This window comes from Scyliorhinus torazame, chromosome 25 (genome assembly GCF_047496885.1).
Source record: "Scyliorhinus torazame isolate Kashiwa2021f chromosome 25, sScyTor2.1, whole genome shotgun sequence".
Taxonomy (NCBI): domain Eukaryota; kingdom Metazoa; phylum Chordata; class Chondrichthyes; order Carcharhiniformes; family Scyliorhinidae; genus Scyliorhinus; species Scyliorhinus torazame.
The window spans coordinates 3,003,670-3,017,634 of NC_092731.1; the positions used below are offsets into that span (position 1 = coordinate 3,003,670).

At 50.7% G+C, this 13,965-nt stretch overlaps 1 protein-coding gene across 1 annotated transcript in view; it reads right to left on the reverse strand.

Moving 5' to 3' along the window:
• Positions 1-688: 688 nt before the first annotated feature.
• Positions 689-13,965, reverse strand: part of ercc2 (excision repair cross-complementation group 2) — a 77,978-nt gene continuing 64,701 nt past the window's right edge. The window contains exons 19-21 of the mRNA XM_072489896.1: positions 5,465-5,608; positions 3,991-4,134; positions 689-3,010 (exon numbers count right to left, since the gene is read on the reverse strand). Coding sequence (XP_072345997.1) covers positions 2,918-3,010; positions 3,991-4,134; positions 5,465-5,608 — 381 coding nt within the window. The 3' untranslated portion in view covers positions 689-2,917. The remainder of the gene's footprint in view (positions 3,011-3,990; positions 4,135-5,464; positions 5,609-13,965) is intronic.

Here is a 13,965-nt window from a genome sequence, read left to right on the forward strand (position 1 = left end):
ATAGTAATGTTTAGTGGATGAGGATTTGAATACAAGAATAGAGATGTTTTACTGCAATTGTACAGGAGCCTTGGTGAGGCCACACCTGGAGTATTGTGGGCAGTTTTGGTCTCCTTCTCTGAGGAAGGATGTTCTTGCTCTCGAGGGAGAGCAGCAAAGGTTTACCAGACTGATTCCAGGGATGGCGGGACTGTCATACGAGGAGAGACTAGGTCGGTTAGGATTATATTCATTGGAGCTTAGAAGAGGCGATTTCATTGAAATAAAATTGTAACAGGATAAGACAGGGTAGACTCAGAAAGGAGGGGATCAAAGGATATGGGGGGAATGGGTGATTAGGCTGTTGAGTTGGATGATCAGCCATGATTATACTGAATGGTGGAGCAGGCTCGAAGGGCCGAATATCCTCCTCTTGCTCCTATTTTCTATGCTTGTTTCTATGATTGTATGTCATTTTAGCTATTTTTTTTTTTTTTTTACAGCAAAATTCTTAAAATACAAAATCTTGTTTGATTCTTTGCATCAGTCATTGGGAAACTGATATCGCATTCTAAACGTCATTGGCCTCTACAGGGATCGTAACACCCCGAACATTCTCTCTTTTCTATCACACTTTTCATTCAAGGATAAGAAATACAATAACTGCCATTCTGTCTCTTCCCTCTATATAATCCACAGCGCAAAACACTTCAAGTGAAAAAGCAATTTATTTACACATTCATTTTCGATTTGCTTCAGTCTGATTTTGGGATTGAGAGATATCTATTGGTCCAGTTTTCAGAGAGAATGCTCTTCACCTTCTCCAAAACGGTGCGATCTTCAGCATCCGAGTGAGACAATGTTTCAGCCGAAAGACACGACTTCCAACAATGCAGCACCTGCGCAGCACCGACCCTCTGACAGTGCGGCACTCCCTCAGTACTGACCCTCTGACAGTGCGGCACTCCCTCAGTACTGACCCTCTGACAGTGCGGCACTCCCTCAGTACTGACCCTCTAACAGTGCGGCACTCCCTCAGTACTGACAGTCGGACAGTGCAGCACTCCCTCAGTACTGACCCTCTGACAGTGCAGCACTCCCTCAGTACTGACCCTCTGACAGTGCGGCACTCCCTCAGTACTGACCCTCTGACAGTGCGGCACTCCCTCAATACTGGCCCGCTGACAGTACAGTACTCCCTCAGTACTGACCCTCTGACAGTGCGGCTCTCCCTCAGTACTGACCCTCTGACAGTGCGGCACTCCCTCAGTACTGACCCTCTAACAGTGCGGCACTCCCTCAGTACTGACAGTCGGACAGTGCAGCACTCCCTCAGTACTGACCCTCTGACAGTGCAGCACTCCCTCAGTACTGACCCTCTGACAGTGCGGCACTCCCTCAGTACTGACCCTCTGACAGTGCGGCACTCCCTCAATACTGGCCCGCTGACAGTACAGTACTCCCTCAGTACTGACCCTCTGACAGTACAGTACTCCCTCAGTACTGACCCTCTGACAGTGCAGCACTCCCTCAGTACTGACCCTCTGACAGTGCGGCACTCCCTCAGTACTGACCCTCTGACAGTGCGGCGCTCCCTCAGTGCTGACCCTCTGACAGTGCAGCACTCACTCAGTACTGACCCTCTGACACTGCAGCACTCCCTCAGTACTGACCCTCTGACAGTGCAGCACTCACTCAGTACTGACCCTCTGACAGTGCAGCACTCCCTCAGTACTGACCCTCTGACAGTGCAGCACTCCCTCAGTACTGACCCTCTGACATTGCAGCACTCCCTCATTACTGACCCTCTGACAGTGCGGCACTCCCTCAGTACTGACCCTCTGACAGTGCAGCACACCCTCAGCACTGACCCTCTGACAGAGCGGCACACCCTCAGAACTGACCCTCTGACAGTGCAGCGCATTCTCAGCACTGACCCTCAGACAGTGCAGCACTCCCTCAGTACTGACCCTTTGACAGTGCGGCACTCCGTTAGTACTGACCCTCTGACAGTGCGGCACTCCCTCAGTACTGACCCTCTGACAGTGCGGCACTCCCTCAGTACTGACCCTCTGACAGTGCAGCACTCCCTCAGTACTGACCCTCTGACAGTGCAGCACTCCCTCAGTACTGACCCTCTGACAGTGCAGCACTCACTCAGTACTGACCCTCTGACAGTGCGGCACTCCCTCAGTACTGACCCTCTGACAGTGCAGCACTCCCTCAGTACTGACCCTCTGACATTGCAGCACTCCCTCATTACTGACCCTCTGACAGTGCGGCACTCCCTCAGTACTGACCCTCTGACAGTGCGGCGCTCCCTCAGTGCTGACCCTCTGACAGTGCAGCACTCCCTCATTACTGACCCTCTGACAGTGCGGCGCTCCCTCAGTGCTGACCCTCCGACAGTGCTGCACTCCCTCAGTACTGACCCTCTGACAGTGCAGCACTCCCTCAGTACTGACCCTCTGACCGTGCAGCACTCCCTCAGTACTGACCCTCTGACCGTGCAGCACTCCCCCAGTACTGACCCTCCGACAGTGCAGCACTCCCTCAGTACTGACCCCTTTTCCTTTTCCTTGTTGTCTGGTTCCATCATCGTGGACCCTGATCCTGTAACGTCAGTTTCCTGACCCATTAACATCAGTGACCAATAGTAAGGCACGAGGGATGTAAAAATAATAAGCAGATTTGATTACCAAAATCCTGTTTATCAGCGTGAGTGTATGTTAGTAATATTTTACAATCAACTAATGTGTGTGAAATACTCTGTTCATCCCCGCTTGACAGCCCCCCCCCCCCAACTGCCTCAGGCCACCATCAAAATCCCATCTCCCCAGACTGTGGGGAGTCTCCGCTCCTGGGCAGGAGTTCGATCTGGCAGAGGTCCTGCAGGTAAGGTTGTGCGTTGCTAGTTAATCACATTCCCATTCTGCCTTCACACTTGGTGAGAGATCTGCTGGATCTTCTGGAGTATCTCCTCGGACTCAAGCTGGTCGAGTGAAAGAAGTGACAATCCCAACTGATCCTCCTGGAGTGAAATCACAAAAAAGATAAATGTTAAACGATAAATCAGGAATAATGCTGATTAGCAGCACACTGAAGTGAGGTAATTAAGTGACTGCCCTCGACACCAAGGCAGTATTTCACCAATTGTCAAATCTGGAGTCAATAGGGATCAGAAGGAAAATTCTCCGCTGGCTGGAGTTATAACTCGACACGAAGGAAGATGGCTGCGTTTGTTGGAGGTCAATAGTGTCGGTAACGGGTCATCACTGCAGGAGGTCCTCAGGGTCGTGTGCGAGGCCCAACCATCTTCAGGTGCCTCATCAAATGACCTTTCTTCCATCATAAGATGACTGCACCATTCATGTTCAATGTTCAGCACCATTCGCGACTCCTCAGGTACTGAATCAGCCCCTGTCCAAATGCAGAGAGACCTGGACATCATTCAGACTTGGGCTAAGAAGCAGCAATTAACACTCACACCACAAAGCTGACCTCCAGCAAGAGAGAATCTAACCATCTCCCTACAACTTTTAATGGCATCACCACTGCTGGATCCTCCACTATCGACAGCGTAGGGGCTAACAGACGGCGGGAGTGACTTAATCCAGGTGCACAAGATTAGGAGGGGCCTAGATCGCAAGACAGGAAAACCAGTTTCCCCTGGCAGAAGGACCAATTATCAGGGGCCATGGATTTAAGGTGATTGGCTGGAGGATTAGACGGGACATGGTGAAAAACGTGTTCACCCAGAGGGAGGTGGGTGTATGGAATGCATTGCCCGAATTGGTGGTGGTGGGGGCCGAAACGCTCAGCTCCTCTAAGAAGCACCTGGATCTGCATCACAGAGCTGTAACCAGAGCGGCTACGGAGCAGGGAAGTGGGATTAGAACAGGTGGCAATTTAGTTTGTTTATTTTTGCGTGACGGAGACAGAAAGGCAGCGACGGAGGCAAGACAGAGCAAACAAGTGTCAAAGTCGGCTGAGGAAGATTGAGGAGCTGACCTGTCGGAACGGCTGGGCCATGTGTCGCAGGAAGTGCTTGGATATTTGCACCGCCTCGTCCACAGTCAGGTTGAGGTTGCCATCTGTGATGTGTTCCTGGATCCAGCGAGGCAGCTTCCCACGTTTATCAGCTCGTGCAAAACGCTGCCCAGAGAGAAGAGTTAGAATCAATGGCAATGGGATAGACCCCCGGACAGCACGCGGGCCAAAGTACAGTATAGACAGTCGTCGTGTCATAGCTTATCATAGAATTTACAGTGCAGAAGGAGGCCATTCAGCCCATCGAGTCTGCACCGGCTCTTGGAAAGAGCACCCTACCCAAGGTCAACACCGCCACCCTATCCCCATAACCCAGTAACCCCACCCAGCACTAAGGGCAATTTTGGACACTAAGGGCAATTTAGCATGGCCAATCCACCTAACCTGCACATCTTTGGACTGTGGGAGGAAACCGGAGCACCCGGAGGAAACCCACGCACACACGGGGAGGATGTGCAGACTCCGCACAGACAGTGACCCAAGCCGGAATCGAACCTGGGACCCTGGAGCTGTGAAGCAATTGTGCTATCCACAATGCTACCGTGCTGCCCAATGTCGGTTGACACACAGACCCTCACATGTTCAAACAAAGATTAATTGAAAGATTCCACACTCGACAGCGAGGTCCAACCCACAGACTCCATGGTGCGACCTTTCTTTACAGGTGAACTGGGTAATCTTTGTGTGTCTGCTGTTTGTAAAGAACTGCTCTCAGCTGCGAGGCCACATCAGTGATGAAATTTGAAATGGGAACACTGCGGATTCAGGATCTGTTGCCATTATCAGCTCGGGATATCTGGGAGTTAGCAGCGATGGCAGCATTATAGGTGGTGACCAGGCTGCATTGGGACAGATAAGGTGGCTGCTCGACAGATTTCTGTTAGAGCAATTTGAGGTTGTGAAATACAGGCTCTTCCAGCGCTTCAGGAATCCTGGGCCACTCTCCGTACATTTCCTCATACTCAGCGGCAGCCAAACTCTGCATGACTCAGTAAGCTGAGCAACTTAAGCTGCATTTACTGAAACCAATGCCGGGTATTATCATGGATTTGCAGTGCTGTCAGTTTGTGGAGGCACCTACATGGCTGCAGCGGTTCAGGAAGGCAACTTTCACCACCACCTTCTCAAAGGCAACTCGGGACGAGCAATAGATATGGCTTTGCCCGTGACGCCCACATCCTCAGAACGAAACACAAAAGGTTGATACGAGCAATTATTCTGAACATTTTGCTGTGTTCAGCACACAAATAATGCAGCTTCAAACCAAAGTTTTAAAAGTCCCAGGTTACTCGCACCTAAACAGCAGAGAAATTGATTCTTTTGCAGAACAAACAATGTTCCTGGAAAAAGACACACCGTCCGTCTTCAATTCAGTTCGATCAGCAGCCAGTGCTTGAAACAAATTGTATATTTACCAAGATTGGTTTCAAATTACCTTGTCTGCAAAAATCATTAGCCCGTAATCAGTTTTTCCTCGAATAACTCTTCCCACACATTGAGCAGCGTGTCTCATCGCATCAAACGTCAGGAAGTCATTTTCACGGATCTGGAATTGATCCCGAAGGTATTCTAAACGAGCCTGAGGGTTAAACAGACCCCTTTAAACAGACCCCTTTAAACAGACCCCTTTAAACAGACCCCTTCAAACAGACACCTTTAAACAGACACCTTTAAACAGACCCCTTTAAACAGACCCCTTCAAACAGACCCCTTCAAACAGACCCCTTCAAACAGACCCCTTCAAACAGACCCCTTCAAACAGACCCCTTCAAACAGACCCCTTCAAACAGACCCCTTCAAACAGACCCCTTCAAACAGACCCCTTCAAACAGACCCCTTCAAACAGACCCCTTCAAACAGACCCCTTCAAACAGACCCCTTCAAACAGACCCCTTCAAACAGACCCCTTCAAACAGACCCCTTCAAACAGACCCCTTCAAACAGACCCCTTCAAACAGACCCCTTCAAACAGACCCCTTCAAACAGACCCCTTCAAACAGACCCCTTCAAACAGACCCCTTCAAACAGACCCCTTCAAACAGACCCCTTCAAACAGACCCCTTCAAACAGACCCCTTCAAACAGACCCCTTCAAACAGACCCCTTCAAACAGACCCCTTTAAACAGACCCCTTTAAACAGACCCCTTCAAACAGACCACTTCAAACAGACCCCTTCAAACAGACCCCTTCAAACAGACCCCTTCAAACAGACCCCTTTAAACAGACCCCTTCAAACTGACCCCTTCAAACTGACCCCTTCAAACAGACCCCTTCAAACAGACCCCTTCAAACAGACCCCTTCAAACAGACCCCTTTAAACAGACACCTTTAAACAGACCCCTTTAAACAGACCCCTTCAAACAGACCCCTTCAAACAGACCCCTTCAAACAGACCCCTTTAAACAGACCCCTTTAAACAGACCCCTTTAAACAGACCCCTTCAAACAGACCCCTTCAAACAGACCCCTTCAAACAGACCCCTTCAAACAGACCCCTTTAAACAGACCCCTTTAAACAGACCCCTTCAAACAGACCCCTTCAAACAGACGCCTTCAAACAGACCCCTTCAAACAGACCCCTTCAAACAGACCCCTTCAAACAGACCCCTTCAAACAGACCCCTTCAAACAGACCCCTTCAAACAGACCCCTTCAAACAGACCCCTTCAAACAGACCCCTTCAAACAGACCCCTTCAAACAGACCCCTTCAAACAGACACCTTCAAACAGACCCCTTCAAACTGACCCCTTCAAACAGACTCCTTAAACCAGACCCCTTTAACCAGACCCCTTCAAACAGACCCCTTTAAACAGACCCCTTTAAACAGACCCCTTTAAACAGATCCCTTTAAACAGACACCTTCAAACAGACCCCTTCAAACTGACCCCTTCAAACAGACTCCTTAAACCAGACCCCTTTAACCAGACCCCTTTAACCAGACCCCTTTAACCAGACCCCTTTAACCAGACCCCTTTAACCAGACCCCTTCAAACAGACCCCTTCAAACAGACCCCTTCAACAGACCCCTTTAAACAGACCCCTTTAAACAGATCCCTTTAAACAGACACCTTCAAACAGACCCCTTCAAACTGACCCCTTTAAACTGACCCCTTTAAACAGACACCTTCAAACAGACTCCTTAAACCAGACCCCTTTAACCAGACCCCTTCAAACAGACCCCTTCAAACAGACCCCTTCAAACAGACCCCTTCAAACAGACCCCTTCAAACAGACCCCTTCAAACAGACGCCTTCAAACAGACGCCTTCAAACAGACCCCTTCAAACAGACCCCTTCAAACAGACCCCTTCAAACAGACCCCTTTAAACAGACCCCTTCAAACAGACCCCTTCAAACAGACCCCTTCAAACAGACCCCTTTAAACAGACACCTTCAAACAGACCCCTTCAAACTGACCCCTTCAAACAGACTCCTTAAACCAGACCCCTTTAACCAGACCCCTTTAAACAGACCCCTTTAAACAGACCCCTTTAAACAGATCCCTTTAAACAGACACCTTCAAACAGACCCCTTCAAACTGACCCCTTCAAACAGACTCCTTAAACCAGACCCCTTCAAACAGACCCCTTCAAACAGACCCCTTCAAACAGACCCCTTCAAACAGACCCCTTTAACCAGACCCCTTCAAACAGACCCCTTCAACAGACCCCTTTAAACAGACCCCTTTAAACAGATCCCTTTAAACAGACACCTTCAAACAGACCCCTTCAAACTGACCCCTTTAAACTGACCCCTTTAAACAGACACCTTCAAACAGACTCCTTAAACCAGACCCCTTTAACCAGACCCCTTCAAACAGACCCCTTCAACAGACCCCTTTAAACAGACCCCTTTAAACAGATCCCTTTAAACAGACCCATCAAACAGACCCCTTTAAAGGACTATGGGGACATCAAGGATGTTTTGATACAGTTTTGGTCACATGAAACATTCTTCCAAATTTTCTATTCTGTTTTGATCCTAATTTTCATCTCATTTCATTTGCTTTCCTTTCCATATCCCCTGTAACCCCCTCCAGAATCTACAACCCTCCCTATCTCTGTAACCTCCTCCAGCCCCGACACTCCTCCCTATCTCTGTAACCTCCTCCAGCCCCGACACTCCTCCCTATCTCTGTAACCTCCTCCAGCCCCTACAACTTTCCCTATCTCTGTAACTTCCTCCAACTCAGACACCCATCCCTACCTCTGTAATTCCTACAGCTCTCCATATTGCTGTAAACTCCTCCAACCCCTACAGCCCTCCCTATCTTTGTAAATTCCTCCAACCCTCCCTATCTCTGTAACCTGCTCCAGGCCCTAAAACCTTTCCATGTAACCACCTCCAGTCCCAACAACCCTCCCTATAAAAATGGCAAAAAGATAAGCCTGAAGGCTTTGTATCTTAATGCACAAAGCATTCGGAATAAGGTAGAAAAACTGATGGGGCAAATCAGGGGGGATGGATATGATCGCAGACCCATTGTTAAAACATGGTTACAAAGAATCAAAACTGGGAACTTTCAGAAAGACAGGAGGGAAGGAAAAGGTGGTGGGGTAGCAGTGTTAACAAGAGATGAAATTAGGACAGTTGTGAGTGTCCAAAGATATGCAGGTTAGGTGGCGTTATGGGGTTACGGGGATAGAACAAAGAACAAAGAACAAAGAAATGTACAGCACAGGAACAGGCCCTTCGGCCCTCCAAGCCCGTGCCGACCATACTGCCCGACTAAACTACAATCTTCTACACTTCCTGGGTCCGTATCCTTCTATTCCCATCCTATTCATATATTTGTCAAGATGCCCCTTAAATGTCCCTATCGTCCCTGCTTCCACTACCTCCTCCGGTAGTGAGTTCCAGGCACCCACTACCCTCTGCGTAAAAAACTTGCCTCGTACATCTACTCTAAAACTTTGCCCCTCTCACCTTAAACCTATGCCCCCTAGTAATTGACCCCTCTACCCTGGGGAAAAGCCTCTGACTATCCACTCTGTCTATGCCCCTCATAATTTTGTATACCTCTATCAGGTCGCCCCTCAACCTCCTTCGTTCCAGTGAGAACAAACCGAGTTTATTCAATCGCTCCTCATAGCTTATGCCCTCCATACCAGGCAACATTCTGGTAAATCTCTTCTGCACCCTCTCTAAAGCCTCCACATCCTTCTGGTAGTGTGGCGACCAGAATTGAACACTATACTCCAAGTGTGGCCTAACTAAGGTTCTATATGGGATAGGGTGGGTGAAGATTCGCATGGCCTCATTCTGAATTGTAGGAATTCTAATTTGAAAAGAAATATGATCCCAGGCCCGGATGGTGTGGAGTCCATTTGGGTGGAAATAAAACGCAGGGCGGGAAAGAAGACATTTGGTAGGAGCAGTATACAGACCCACAAACAGTAACGCCACGATAGGAAAGGGTGTAAATCAACAAACAGTTGGAGCACGTTAAAGGAATAGGGCAATAATTATGGGTGACTTTAATCTTCATATTGACTGAGTTAATCAAGTTGGAAAGGGTGGCTACACCAATCAATCATAGAGTACATTAGGGACTGTTTCCTGAAGCAATATGTCAGGGAGCCAGCTCGGGAACAAGCTATCCTGGATTGGGACAGGATGAATTCCGCACCAACAGAATGCGACTGTGTTGGACATATACCTGCCAAGTGACGGGAAGCAGAGGCATTGCAGAATTTTACAAACTCCTTTCCAGTCTGGCCTCACTTCAACTCATCACCACTCGCTCAGGGACAATTAGGAGCGCTCTTTCGGAGTGTCGATGCAGAGCTGATGGGCCGAATGGCCTCCTTCTGCACTGTAGGGATTCATTTCTTAGATCAATATATAGTAATACATCGTAAAAGATTACAAACAATTTTTAAAAACGTTATTAACTTATATTTCCGTGTAGATTTCAGCCAAGTTCCAGTGACACAAGATTCAGTGCAGCTCCTCACCCCCCTCCACACACTCGAATCAGCCCCTCTCCCCCTCCACACACTCGAATCAGCCCCTCTCCCCCTCCACACACTCGAATCAGCCCCTGTCCCTCCACACAATCAAATCAGCCCCACTCCCCCCTCCACACACTCAAATCAGCCCCTCTCCCCTCCACACACTCGAATCAGCTTGTCTCCCCCTCCACACACTCGAATCAGCTCCTCACCCCCTCCACACACTCGAATCAGCTCCTCACCCCCTCCACACACTCGAATCAGCCCCTCTCCCCCTCCACACACTCGAATCAGCCCCTCTCCCCCTCCACACACTCGAATCAGCCCCTCTCCCCCCTCCACACACTCGAATCAGCCCCTCTCCCCCTCCACACACTCGAATCAGCCCCTCTCCCCCTCCACACACTCGAATCAGCCCCTCTCCCCCTCCACACACTCGAATCAGCCCCTCTCCCCCTCCACACACTCGAATCAGCCCCTCTCCCCCCTCCACACACTCGAATCAGCCCCTCTCCCCCTCCACACACTCGAATCAGCCCCTCTCCCCCCTCCACACACTCGAATCAGCCCCTCTCCCCCTCCACACACTCGAATCAGCTCCTCACCCCCTCCACACATTCGAATCAGCCCCTCTCCCCCTCCACACTCTAATCAGCCCCTCTCCCCTCCACACACTCGAATCAGCCCCTGCCCCTCCACACACTCGAATCAGCTCCTCTCCCCCTCCACATTTGAATCAGCCCCTCTCCCCCTCCACACACTCGAATCAGCCCCTCTCCCCTCCACACACTCGAATCAGCCCCTCTCCCCCTCCACACACTCAAATCAGCCCCTTTCCCCCTCCACACACTCGAATCAGCCCCTCTCCCCTCCACACACTCGAATCAGCCCCTCTCCCCCTCCACACACTCGAATCAGCCCCTCTCCCCCTCCACACACTCGAATCAGCCCCTCTCCCCCTCCACACAATCTAATCAGCCCCTTTCCCCCTCCACACACTCGAATCAGCCCCTCTCCCCTCCACACACTCGAATCAGCTCCTCTCCCCTCCACACACTCGAATCAGCCCCTCTCCCCCCTCCACACACTCGAATCAGCCCCTCTCCCCCTCCACACAATCTAATCAGCCCCTTTCCCCCTCCACACACTCGAATCAGCTCCTCTCCCCCTCCACACACTCGAATCAGCCCCTCTCCCCCCTCCACACACTCGAATCAGCTCCTCTCCCCTCCACACACTCGAATCAGCCCCTCTCCCCCTCCACACAATCTAATCAGCCCCTTTCCCCCTCCACACACTCGAATCAGCTCCTCTCCCCCTCCACACACTCGAATCAACCCCTCTCCCCTCCACACTCGAATCAGCCCCTCTCCCCCTCCACACACTCGAATCAGCCCCTCTCCCCCTCCACACACTCGAATCAACCCCTCTCCCCTCCACACACTCGAATCAGCCCCTGACCCTCCACACACTTGAATCAGCCCCTCTCCCCCCTCCACACACTCGAATTAGCTTCTCTCCCCTCCACACACTCAAATCAGCCCCTCTCCCCCTCCACACACTCGAATCAGCCCCTCTCCCCCTCCACACAATCTAATCAGCCCCTTTCCCCCTCCACACACTCGAATTAGCTTCTCTCCCCTCCACACACTCAAATCAGCCCCTTTCCCCCTCCACACACTCGAATCAGCCCCTCTCCCCCTCCACACACTCGAATCAGCTCCTCTCCCTTCCACACACTCGAATCAGCCCCTCTCCCCCTCCACACACTCGAATCAGCCCCTCTCCCCTCCACACACTCGAATCAGCCCCTCTCCCCCTCCACACACTCAAATCAGCCCCTCTCCCCCTCCACACACTCAAATCAGCCCCTCTCCCCCTCCACACACTCGAATCAGCCCCTCTCCCCCTCCACACAATCTAATCAGCCCCTTTCCCCCTCCACACACTCGAATTAGCTTCTCTCCCCTCCACACACTCAAATCAGCCCCTCTCCCCCTCCACACACTCGAATCAGCCCCTCTCCCCCTCCACACAATCTAATCAGCCCCTTTCCCCCTCCACACACTCGAATTAGCTTCTCTCCCCTCCACACACTCAAATCAGCCCCTTTCCCCCTCCACACACTCGAATCAGCCCCTCTCCCCCTCCACACACTCGAATCAGCTCCTCTCCCTTCCACACACTCGAATCAGCCCCTCTCCCCCTCCACACACTCAAATCAGCCCCTCTCTCCCCCTCCAGACACTCGAATCAGCTCCTCTCCCCCTCCACATTTGAATCAGCCCCTCTCCCCCTCCACACAATCTAATCAGCCCCTTTCCCCCTCCACACACTCGAATCAGCCACTCTCCCCCCTCCACACACTCGAATCAGCTCCTCTCCCTTCCACACACACATCCATCTACCCAAAGCCCCACTCAAGCCTTTCCCTCCCTCCACTTCCAGACTCACTCACTCACTCCGCCACCCCCCCCCTCGTGCCCCTGCTATCAGTGGGTGGCTGGGCCTTCTCCACAGTCGATGCCAGTTAGATCAGTATTGCCACGAGGGGCATGAGTTACCTCCACCGGGGGAGGGGGGGGGTCCAGCCCAAGGTCTCAGATCCCGGTGAGTCACGGGTTGCCTGGATACCATAGGGATGATTCCTCAGCCGCTGGGCCAAAGCAGTGACTGCATCCGGAGGTGGGAAGCTGAGACTGTGACTGGCTGGAATCTCCTTCACCTCCCCCGCTCTCTCCCATTCTGGAACCGGAGACAAAACGGGGCCTGCGGTTGGGTCTAGGCCAAGTCACTTTGTTGGTAATCTATAGATATGTCAGGAATAAACAAATGACTAGGGTAAGAGTAGGGCCAGTCAAGGACAGTAGTGGGAAGTTGGGCGTGGAGTCCGAGGAGATAGGAGAGGTGCTAAATGAATATTTTTCGTCAGTATTCACACAGGAAAAAGACAATGTTGTCGAGGAGAATACTGAGATTCAGGCTACTGGACTAGAAGGGCTTGAGGTTCATAAGGAGGAGGTGTTAGCAATTCTGGAAAGTGTGAAAATACATAAGTCCCCTGGGCCAGCTGGGATTTATCCTAGGATTCTCTGGGAAGCTAGGGAGGAGATTGCTGAGCCTTTGGCTTTGATCTTTACGTCATCTTTGTCTACAGGAATAGTGCCAGAAGACTGGAGGATAGCAAATGTTGTCCCCTTGCTCAAGAAGGGGAGTAGAGACAACGCCGGTAACTATAGACCAGTGAGCCTTACTTCTGTTGTGGCAAAATCTTGGAAAGGTTGATAAGAGATAGGGTGTATAATCATCTGGAAAGGAATAATTTGATTAGAGATAGTCAACACGGTTTTGTGAAGGGTAGGTCGTGCCTCACAAACCTTATTGAGTTCTTTGAGAAGGTGACCAAACAGGTGGATGAGGGTAAAGCAGTTGATGTGGTGTATATGGATTTCAGTAAAGCGTTTGATAAGGTTCCCCACGGTAGGCTACTGCAGAAAATACGGAGGCATGGGATTCAGGGTGATTTAGCAGTTTGGATCAGATATTGGCTAGCTGGAAGAAGACAATGGGTGGTGGTTGATGGGAAATGTTCAGACTAGAGTCCAGTTACTCGTGGTGTACCACAAGGATCTGTTTTGGGGCCACTGCTGTTTGTCATTTTTATAAATGACCTGAAGGAGGGCGTAGAAGGATGGGTGAGTAATTTTGCAGATGTCACTAAAGTCGGTGGAGTTGTGGACAGTGCGGAAGGATGTTACAAGTTACAGAGGGACATAGATAAGCTGCAGCGCTGGGCTGAGAGGTGGCAAATGGAGTTTACTGCAGAAAAGTGTGAGGTGATTCATTTTGGAAGGAATAACAGGAAGACAGAGTACTGGGCTAATGGTAAGATTCTTGGCAGTGTGGATGAGCAGAGAGATCTCGGTGTCCATGTACATAGATCCCTGAAAGTTGCCACCCAGGTTGAGAGGGTTGTTAAGAACG